Consider the following 11,167-nt stretch of genomic DNA (forward strand, 5'->3'; position numbering starts at 1 on the left):
TTTAATGTTGAATTTATTAACCGCGGCAAGGTTACTAGTAGGTTCATATTGGAAGAAAGATTCCTTGCCTACCTTAGAAGAATGGATACTTAAAGTTTCTAGTTTTGCAGAAATGACAAAAATTTCTGCTTATTTGAAGGACCATACACAAGAAAGATATATTATTGTATGGAGAAGATGGATAGATTATATTCAGAAGAAGTATGGAACTATAAAGTTTCATTTACTTTACGAGTGAATGTTATAGTAAATGTTATAGAGATTTGTTTATGATGTTATTGGAGTTAAAGGTTAAGTATGATATTTTTTTTCTCCTTTTTTTTCTTTTTCTTTTTCTTTTTTATTGTCAACTTTGTCATTAATAACCCTGTATTCTGCTCTGGGAAGTGAGGGGAGGGGAGTTGGGGGTGGGTGGGTGGAAGAGTGGGTGGGTAAGGATCATATAGATATGGTAGTTTATAAGAAAGGTGCGGCTTGGGCATTTCCCCTATGCTGCGTTCATGTGTTTGAGAGGGATGAGAGGAGAAGAAGGTGTAGGGAGGAAGTAGGACGGTAAGAGGAGAGGGGGAGGGGAAGAGAGTAGGAGGGGAGGAGAGAAAGAGGAGGGAAGTAGGGAAGGTTTTAGAGAGGGTGGACGCGGCCTGGGGGGAATGGACAGGCGGTACCAATGGTTATGAATTTATTTTATTCCAAAATTGTATTTTGTATGATGTACAAATGGAAAAAAAAACTTTTAATAAAAAAAAAAGAAGTCTGAGAATCATCAGTTCAGTGAAGAAGCCAGCTTTATTCAGAACTCTGCTGTTTGCTCCAGAAATAATTAGTTAAGATTTTTCATGTCCTCTAAATGTGTTAGGGTTACAGTTTGTATAACAGTGAGTGCTTTTCAATATTTTTAGGATTGCAAAAAGTTTTCTTCTAAGTTTGTAAAGTTCTTTGTGTTTACAGACTCACTCTGAACCTTTGATGTTCTTCTGCGTGTTCTGAAGAAGATTCTCATCTAGGTCTAGATGAGAGGAGAGCAATCTAGAAGAGAGCACGGAAACCTATATTGTTGCCCTTTGTACTTACATCAAAGCTTGGGCTTATTTTTCTTTAGTCCACATTACTGTGCAATAAATAGAGAAAAATAAGGATGTAGCAGAACCTTATCTTTTTGGGAAGTAGTTAACAGCCAGTTCATGCAGTAAGCGCTGATATTATACACAATATTTATATTTGTATAATAATTGGTTATTTTCACTCCCCTCCTCTCTTAGCATTCGAAATTGCCCTTGCAAGATGAATTACTTTTCCCGGAAGAGCTCCTCAGAGATACCACCTTTGGAATACAGGCCGTCCCAGACAGATTCATCAAATAACCTAGCCATGGATACTTTTTGGCTAGAAGTAGAGAGCATCAAAGAGAGCACTGAATCTGAGTCTGATGAGGGCAGCCTTACAGAAGCCAAGCTCCTAGAAGGTAAGAAGTGCCTATAGTTTACTAGAGTCTGACTTGAAAATATTTTTGCAAACAGTAGCTTACTGGGCACAGCAATTGTGGCAAAGGGCACATTCTTTCAAATAACCTTTTTTTTGTTCTTGAGATAAAAGTTGTTGTAAAATGTGAGAGGAAGAGAATTGCAGCCAAAGCAAACAAATTATCTAGGGAGATGGTGGTATTCCTTTTTTTTTATTTGTATTGAAGTAGAAGCTGAAGAGAATTTTCTTGTGGATGTTTCAGCTTAAATACTTTCCTTACGCAAGCTGTTGAGCTCAACAGTCTAAATGATGCCTTCTGACTTGATGATTCTAAATGTTAATATGTTTTGCATGATTTTTTTTTAAAAAAAGCTTTTGGGGGATGAAGTTTAGAAATGTTTATTATTGTGGAACAGGGAGCAGCAAAAGTGTTCTACCTCTTTGACCTCACCATAGTTCCGTCATCACTAAATTTTGTATCTGGATGAAGCCTCTCCATGCTTGTTATTGCTCTGGGTTGAACGTTTCTATTCTGAAACTCCCAAGGCGAGAATCTGTTGATTTGAACAATGTTGGGAGCAAATAGTTCAAACTTTCTTCTCTTGCCAGGATAAGAGTTTTTGGCATTCATTTCTACGGTATTTATTTTTAATTATACATAAAGGTTGGATTGTCCTCATGCTTAGTTGCTCTTAGTAATAGTAATAGTAGTAAAGTTGGAAGGGACCTTGGAGGTCATCTAGTCCAACCCCCTGCTCGGGCAGGAATCAACTCCCTAAAGTCCAATTGTTTCTAAATTTACTTTTTGACTTCCTGAAGTGCTGTTGAAAAATAAGTTTCAGAAAGAAAGCAGCTTCCCACTCACAAGTATAAACTGTTCAACTATCTCTTCACCTCTTCTTAGTTAACAAATATATAACTCTTTGTCTCATAACTCAACTCCTAATTCTAGGCAAATTTAATAAATAACACATTTTCCAATCCAGGCATTAGCAAAAAGTCCAAGCAGAATTCTGAAATAAACAAATTTGTTAACAAATATAAAACAAAATATAAAACTCATCATTTCATATCTCAACTCTTAACTAGAAGCAAATTCAGTATATAATGTCTTTTCCAGATATCAGCAAGTCTAGAAAATAACAACTATCTCATTTTAAATCTGATCAAATATATTCCTCCTTTTTTTACAGAAAACAATCTTCTTTAATCCATTATCCCTTGACTCATTTTTTCTCAGAACTTTTGACAAGCCTCTTTTATAAGTTCAAGAAAAAAAAAATTGCAGTTACTCTGTTTTTTCTTCAGATCATATAAATCTTTACTCTCATGATGGGCTTTGTCTTTTCATTTTTAGAGATTCATCCAGTGTTTCCAGTCATAAATTCATATTCACATTGCTCTCCATAATAATTTCAAATAGGCTTTAAATACTTCTGGTGTTATTTATTTATTTATAAATTTATTTTCTGCCCATCTCACCACAATTGCTTCCAGGTCAGGGTGTTCATGAAAACATGCAGTATAGCAGATAATGTTGATTTAAAGTCCTATTGCCAGTCCTCAGTGATAACTCTGAATACCTTTATAAGTTGCTTATCTTGTTATGTCTCCAATATCAAAAATATTTTTCCGCAAAAATACAATTTATTTAAAATTAATATCAGCATCTTAATATTCAAAATTAAATATTACAGCTTTTTCTGAATTCTTAATTTATTTAAAACTCTGTAGTCAAAACCTTGTCTTCCTTTTTGCTTTTTATTTTGAATTTATAAACTTTTAAAGATACAGTTTCATTTTCTTATGCTAATGATTGAAGATGCTCACCTGGTGTTTCCAGCCATGTCATTTTGAAAGTGTCTAACTTCTGTAAAGCAGTTAAAAGGTGATTTCCAAAGGCAGTTAGGAAGGAAGGGTAATTTTAGTGTCTTTTAAAGCAAGGGTCCCCAACCTCCGGTCCATGGACCGGCACCGGGCTGCAGCATACACAACCAGGCTGCGCAAACAAATGAAGCCCCATCTGCTAGATGCAGGCAGCACACGAAACCACGCCCTCTCTGATCTGCAGAAAAATCTTTTTCCATAAAACAGGTCCCTAGTGCCCAAAAGGTTGGGGGCCTCTATTTTAAAGGGTCCAACTACAGCTACAGGAAGAATAGTAAATTCTGTTGTATCCTGATTTTCCCTGGAGACAGCTGCATTGCAGTTTTCTGGTGAGGAGCAAACGTATTGAGTGCAATGTGGGCAATCTTATTTCCTCCCTCCAGAGAGGGTCAATGGACTTAATGTGTTTGCAGGCTTCTTGTCTTAGCCACAGTTGTTTGCTCCTCAAAATGCTGAGCCATCTTCAGTTTGCCATTTCTTCCCTGGAAGTTCGGGAACATTCCTCTGCCTAAATTTCATAGGCAATACTGGGAGAATAGAATTAACTAATTTTGTATATACACTATTAAGCCGAAAATATTTCTAAGGGAAAGTCTATGAACTAACCTTAGGTAGACATTTTGTGTAAATTTGGACAGATTTATTGATTTTCTTTCTGCTATTTTCTGCTAAGCAGATGCAGAATTTAATTGACCAGGTAGAGTTCCTCATTGTTGATGTGAGGACTTTCACAAAAAAAACCTTTCTCTGTGTCTGGAAAGTGGTATGGTGTGTACATTTCTTTGAAATATTCTTATATTTTCCAGGCCTCTAAGTAATTATACCTAGTGGGTAGAAGTGAAAGAGATGAATGTGTTGAGCAGTGTTGCTATTCTTGGAAGTGAAGAGACCTTTCTTAATAGCTACAAAGAAAAGTCAGAAGTGTGTTTGTGTGGGTTGAAGAGTTTCATTTACATTTACAGGAATCACTGATTCCCAATTTTGGGATATTATACTTTTAATTCATACCAGGCTAAGCCTAGATTCTTTGTAGAGCTATGCTGGTTCTGTAAACTCCTCCAGGGCAGGAGAACCAGATTTTTTTTATTATGAAACTACAATGTAGAGTTTCTAATTCTTGTTTGATCAGTTTGTGATTCATTAAGATTGAAGGTAACTTTCCCCTATCTCTGATACTGGAGCCATGGTGGCACAGTGGTTAGAATGTAGTATTGCAGGCTAACTCTGCCAACTGCCAGGTGCTTCATCCTGACCGGTTCAAGGTTGACTCAGCTGTTCATCCCTCCAAGGTTGGTAAAATGAGGATCCAAATTGTTAGGGGCAATATGCTGAGTCTGTAAACTACTTAGAGAGGGCTATAAAAGCACTATGAAGCAGTAAATAAGTCTAAGTGTTATTGCTATACAAACAAACTTTGATTTTTTTGGCGGGAGGAGGGAATGCCATGTCCCCTGCTGTCTTCTTTATCTTGTTCCTAGTCTATAAGTGAGACAGTCTTAACTCAGTTGCATTGATATTTTGAAGAAAGACATCCAAGGGAGTAAATGTGTAATATCTATTAGGCTTCATCACTCATTATCTTGGAAAGAAGTCAGAATTTGGCAGTAACTGGAACAGAGGCAACAGAGGTTAACTGTAGGGATAGCAAATGTCACATGTGGTTTTCTTCCAACTCAAAAATGGGTGGACAGCATTTCAATTCAGAGGAGAAGTCTGCTAAGAAGAGTTGGGCTATAAATAGATGTCAGATTCTGCTTCCCTAAATATGCTGAATATCTGGTTATATGTAAGGAAAAATGAAATAGAAATGTGTCAGAAAACAACTCTGCTCTAAGAAAAATTGAAAAAAAAATTTGCTGGGAATTTTTTTTATTACTCATGCAGTGTCAAAATGGAAAAAAAAAGGTTTTCATAGCTCTTTGTGTGTATCTATGAAGAAAGATGAAAGACACCGAGAAAATAACATTGTAAACAATGCACTTCAGAAATAATGTGTATTGTGGAGTTCCTGGTGCTCTCTGAGTTTCGTTGTTTGCTTGCAGACATTTCATAACCTGAAATGGCAACATCATCTGCATATCAGTGCATCATAGGAATGTGTTGTTTGGAACAAATATTGCATTAACTCATTAGCCTTGAAGTATAGTAGCTCACTAAGAATTTTTTTAGGATTAAAAATGTACAAATACATAAAGAAGAACAATACTGAACTGAGCATTGGAGAAACAAGATTTTGCAAAGATAATCAAATATGTAAGGAATATGATGAAAATCCTTGTAAAGTAACTTTATTTATCCAGAAACAATTTTTTAAAAATTAGTTTTCTAATTGAGATAGATGACATTTCAAATCAATGTGCTTTCAGCATAGAAAGCTAAAGAAATGAAGGAAAAATGCTGAGCATAGAATATAAGAAACATGTACGTGCTACTCCTGTCTTTATTTGTTTTGCATGGATGTCAGTTTTGAAATCCTCATAAATTAGAAGGACTTGACTCAAGGAAATAGATGGGTATTTAAATAGGACTGGGAGTTTTCACAAGCAAGCCCATTGGGCCCTTTCAGCCCTATCATTCAGGGAAAATAATAGGAGCTTCTTAAGATATCTTTGGTTAAAGATACATTTGTTTAGTTTTTACAATTGTATTTATCTGAATTATTCTGTGACTGAAGAACAGATCACAGAATGTTAGACTAGGCATTGGTTTGTTTGTAGTTCCAGGTATTGTGACAATTTAGCCATTGTCTTTTCATGTTGCATGAGCCATTAACCAATAATATAGCATTTTAGGCAACTACAGCAGTTGTGTTTTATAGACCCAGTTCAGGCTTCATAATGTTGTGTGAACTCATTCTTTGAATAGTTAAGTGCTATGCTATTTGTTGACCTTGCTTTTCCCATTCTTTCTTGCCTCTCAGAGGGAGAAGCTGAAGCTGAATGGCTGCAGGATGCAGGACTCTCTGATCTAATGGAGGACCATGAAGAGAATAGCAACATTGTCCTGCTGTCCACTTTGACCAAGACTCAGGCCGCGGCTGTGCAGCGAAGGTTGGATACTTATACCCGCTCCCGACGGAAGAAAAATAAGCAGCCTATCCGTGATGTCAGAGACATTTTTGGAGTAGTTGAGTCTGGGGTACGTTTCTTTACATGCTCATTTTGCATCAGCTCTTATGTTCCCAATTTCTAATGTCAACAATTTAAAATTATCCCTCAAAAAAAAAAAAGCCGCATTTTATCCTCTTTTTAAATTTATCAGACTTAACCTCACTTAGATATATTTTAGAGAATGGGTGATTTAAGTGAAATATAGATAAGTTGTTTTCATAAAAACGTGCTAATTTTGAGTGGTCAAAACCATCAAATTGCTTCTTGATTAAATGTGGAGGATATTTTCCTTGTTAGCAATTTCAGTAATTTTCTTAACGTTGTAACCCAGGCAAACAGTCAATTTTTAACTGAGAGAGACCGTGCAAACCTCTTAATACGTGCTCAACGTACGGCCGCAATTGAGCCCAAAAGTTCCATTGCTAAGCAAGACAGTTGTTGAGAGTGTTGTGCTCTATTTTATCACCTTTTGTCATGGTTGCTAAATGAATCATTGCAGTTTTTAAGTGAATCATGTGGTTGTTAAGCAAATCTGGCTTTCCCATTGACTTTGCTTGTCAGAAACTGCCTAAGAAGGTTGCAAATGACAATCCCAGTAAATACATGAGGGATGCCATGCATCCAAGATTTGGTTATGTGACTATGGGGTGCTACAGGGCTCATAAGTATGAAAACTGGTCATAAATGTCTTAACTTTGAACAGTCATTAAACAAATGGTTGTAAATCAAGGACTACCTGTACTGGGTAATTGTTATTGTCTCATCATTAGAAAGCTGGATTTCACCACTAACAGTTAACCTTGCTGTGCACTAAACCAAAACCATGATGGTATCCCAAATCTGTTGCTCTCATTTAAAGAAAATATATATATATTTCTGACTCTTAGAGCCTGCAATATTTGCTTTCTGACCTTTGACCATATTAATCTGACAACAGATGAACTGGGTTTTAGCTGTGAATCTTAGTTTTTGTTTCAGATAAAGCAACTGAGACAATCATTGAAAACCCCCAAATATGTACTGGAATGATTTTTTTAAATAACTGAAGTGAAGGGCATCACTCCATGGTACTTAGATACTGTAAAAAGATAGAATTTTCAAGTGGTTTTTTTTTCCTATCCTGTTCTTTGAAATAATGAAATCATTTTTGAAATCAGCTAAGGTCAGCTATATGCTGCCAGCTGCTGGGCTTCAAAAATCACATCAAATTTTTTTCATAAAATTTCATGAACCTCCTTAGAAATGATTAATTATTGGTTGACAATCAGTTTTGATTTTGAAGGGATATCTACATTGTGTTGCACTGACAAAGTTGCATTTTAATCTCCAATTTGGCTTAATGCAATATGTGAATCAGTCTTTGTAAGCTAGGTGTTTTATACATATTTGACTTTTTAAAAAAAAATACAATTATTGTAAATATTGCATTTTGGAAACATTTTCATTTGTTTTATTTTTACGTTCAGTATTGGGATAGCCTGCAATCAAAACAATACACTTGCTACTTATGTAGATTACACAGAAAAAAGTCCACTGATGTGCTAGAATGCATGCTTAAAACAAGCCATGGTTTAATGTGATACGTGAATTTACTGGCTTTTCTTGTACTCTCCGCCTAGGAGACTGAACCAGTGATGGAGTCTGAAATGGATCGACGTCACCGCAGGTCTGCATCATCTAACAACCTTCAGAAATGTAAGAAAATTATTGCATTGCTATCAATAGAAATTAGGAATATAAAAGTATGCAGCTGTTGCCGACTAAAGTGCCACATCGGGCTTTGAATGACAGTCGAGAATCATGTTCTAGAAGTGGAGAGGATTTGAAAGGAGGATTTGGGAATTTCAGGGATTCTTAAAGAGTTTGCAAGATTTTAGGCATTCATTTTAGCCCCTTAAGCCAATGCTTCCCAAACCTTTTCCTTTGTTACCCAAAACTGCTTATCAGAAAGTCTTAGCAAACTTTGAAGATGGTTGTAAGTCCCTTCCTTCAGTCCACTGTAACTTTAAATGGTCTCTGAACAATTGATCATAATTTGAGGACTACCTATATCAGTGGTTCTCAACCTGTGGGTCGGGACCCCATTTGGGGTCGAATGACTATTTCACGGGGGTCACCAAACCACGCTGTCCGCCATTTTTTTCCCTTTTCCCTAGCTGTCCTACTCCCTCTTATTGGTGGCCACACCCACTTGGGGGTCACCACAACATGGGGAACTGTATTATGGGGTCACGGCATTAGAAAGGTTGAGAACCACTGACCTATATTATAACAACAGTATCATTGATCGATCATGTCATTTCAATAACAAATTACCATTTATAATTGTATTAGTTTTCATCTTAATAGGAATAATTTGGGAGATTTTCAGATATATTTTAGTCCATATGGCAATCTTTAAGTCAATTTAAATGTCCCTGTTGTGAAGAGTAATGGGTTTGTAGAGTGGCTGCCCCAAGAAAAAACACTTTTGTTCAATTTTGGGTAATTTATCCAGGTTTGAGGAACACTTTCTTGGGGAGCCATGTCCAGGGTAAAAATAAAACCCTAAATTCTTCCCTACAAAAGTGGTCTTTGGCAAATTGCCACATGTTCTGTACCTTGCTGTGAAAGCAGAAACTCCCGGTTTTTCCATGTGTTTATACACTGACTATAGTTTTGTAACTCTCCAAATAGTGTGGTATGACATCATGTTTGCAAGAAATTTAAGGTGATTCTTCTGACATAAATTTCTTATAGATTTCTTCCTCTGTTTTAAAGTTCTGTCAGCCCCATTTATTGTAGCATGTACGCAAGCTTTACAGTGTGAGTACCTCCATCCTGGGCCTCTTAGTAACGACCAGGCTGACTAGAAAATTCTGTGATGTAAACTACACGCATTGCATTTAAAGAAAACCTATTTATATTTTGGTGGTGATTACTTTCTTCTATTTCAATATTCTTTTTTTTCTTTTTCATTTTTCTAAGAATTTAAAATTTGCAAAACTCAAGATCTAAAAGCTTCAGTTAAATAATTAAGTCTTCAAGCTGAGCTTGATTTTTGGCAATGTTGTAATCATATTGATGTTTTGATTTTCTTGGCAATAGCACACAAGTCATTTGCCTCTCATCCAAATACTAAAAGAGTCTGAAGTGTAAAAGCTGCTTAGCTTGTTGAGGTCAGCCAGACTGAGCTTTTAAATAAATGCAAGAGTTAGATGCAAGATAAAATAAATTTATTTTTACTCCTGCAAACATATTTATCATATGAGTTAAAATACTGTAGCTTGATTAACAATACTGTATATTAAGTTCAGGTATGCAAAACTTACATCAGTTTTCGAGGAAGGGAAAGCAAGGGAGGAGATTGTAGCACTCAAGGTTTGGGCTTCTAGAATTTTTTGAATTCCAGCCAATACAGTGATCACATCAACATCCCAGTGGAGAAGGCTTAGCCCTCTCCTTCACAATGTATTCTTGTAACTCCCCCACCTCCCCACAAAATAATACTGCTTTTTTAAGTTATAAAAAACGAGGAACTGAAGTAGCTAAAACCAGCTAGGTGGGAACACACAGACCTTAGTTAATTGTTGCATCTTTAGTAAATGGATACATCTGGCTGGAATTCTTAAGAGCAAATTTTATGTGATATATAATGTTGCTATGACAAAAATTATTGGAAATAAAACTATTGAGTGAGCTCAACTGATTGAACAAAATAATTTCATTAAAATACTAATTCACACAAGCGGCATGTACAGTATTGAAATCCTTCACAGATAACTGGATGTTGAAATGAAAAGAGTTTAGTTAAAGTTTTGGAATTGTATGTTAAAATAAAGCTTTTATTTAACCTCTTTATTCTGGAAATAAAACCTAGATTATTTAAATTTGTTTGATTCTTGGTTTTAGGACCCTGGGATCCATTTATTTTAAAAGCCAATCTGTATTTCTGTAGACTGATTTTAGTCAGTAGATAGAAGTGTAATTTTTTTCTTGTTTATTATGTTCTTTTCTTCATTCAAAATCCTTTACTTTTAGATCCAGTGGGAATCCCGGACTTTCAGTCTCCACTGAGAGATTCTGTGAGAGAAGAATTATTCAACACTGAGGTTGCCTATTCAGAGCAGGCTGCGATCCTGCTCAAAGGATCATTCCCAAGGGAATCCAGGAGAATAAAGGAAGATAGTTGTTTACCTGTAAGGCTTCCAATGTTTTCAAACCAGGTTGACCATCCCATGGGCTGAATTATTCCCATTTGTGACCACTCCCACAACTCTGAAATTTGATGGCTGAATGGCAAAATGTCACAAATAGGATTTCAGGACTTCCATTGGGAGACTATTAATGAATGGTAGTAGCTTGCCTTTCTGAGGGTGTCTACCCCCATTCTCATTCAGAAAACATCTTCAGAACATCAACAGAAATATCTGGAAACTATCTGCTCTCCATTTTTTGGGGAAGCAATTTTATTACTTTATTTATCTGTGGAGATTCTCAGTCATCCAGGTCATAGTTATCCCAAAGATGCTTTTTCATGAGGCAAGTGGAGTTTCTTGTTTTCTTTGAAGTTGTTTCGCTTCTCATTAAAGAAGCTTCTTCAGCTCTGACTAGATAACTGTCTGCAAGGACTATAAATCCTTCCATTCCCCCACCATCGAGTCAAAGCTGAAGAAACTTATTGGATCAGAAGCAAAACATCTTCAAAGAAAAAGAAAAACAAGGAAGTT

The 11,167-nt window shown here is 36.1% G+C and overlaps 1 protein-coding gene across 2 annotated transcripts in view; it reads left to right on the forward strand.

Annotated features, from left to right (window-relative positions):
- The window catches only part of ARHGAP40 (Rho GTPase activating protein 40), a 72,766-nt gene that overhangs the window by 41,491 nt on the left and 20,108 nt on the right, over positions 1 to 11,167 (forward strand). For both annotated transcript variants that reach the window (XM_039323671.1, XM_039323669.1), the window contains exons 2-5: positions 1,260 to 1,462; positions 6,269 to 6,486; positions 8,078 to 8,153; positions 10,479 to 10,636. In XM_039323671.1, coding sequence (XP_039179605.1) covers positions 1,282 to 1,462; positions 6,269 to 6,486; positions 8,078 to 8,153; positions 10,479 to 10,636 — 633 coding nt within the window. In that variant the 5' untranslated portion in view covers positions 1,260 to 1,281. The remainder of the gene's footprint in view (positions 1 to 1,259; positions 1,463 to 6,268; positions 6,487 to 8,077; positions 8,154 to 10,478; positions 10,637 to 11,167) is intronic.

Source organism: Crotalus tigris, unplaced genomic scaffold (genome assembly GCF_016545835.1).
Source record: "Crotalus tigris isolate CLP2741 ecotype Arizona unplaced genomic scaffold, ASM1654583v1 scf7180000024281.4978605, whole genome shotgun sequence".
Taxonomy (NCBI): Eukaryota; Metazoa; Chordata; class Lepidosauria; order Squamata; family Viperidae; genus Crotalus; species Crotalus tigris.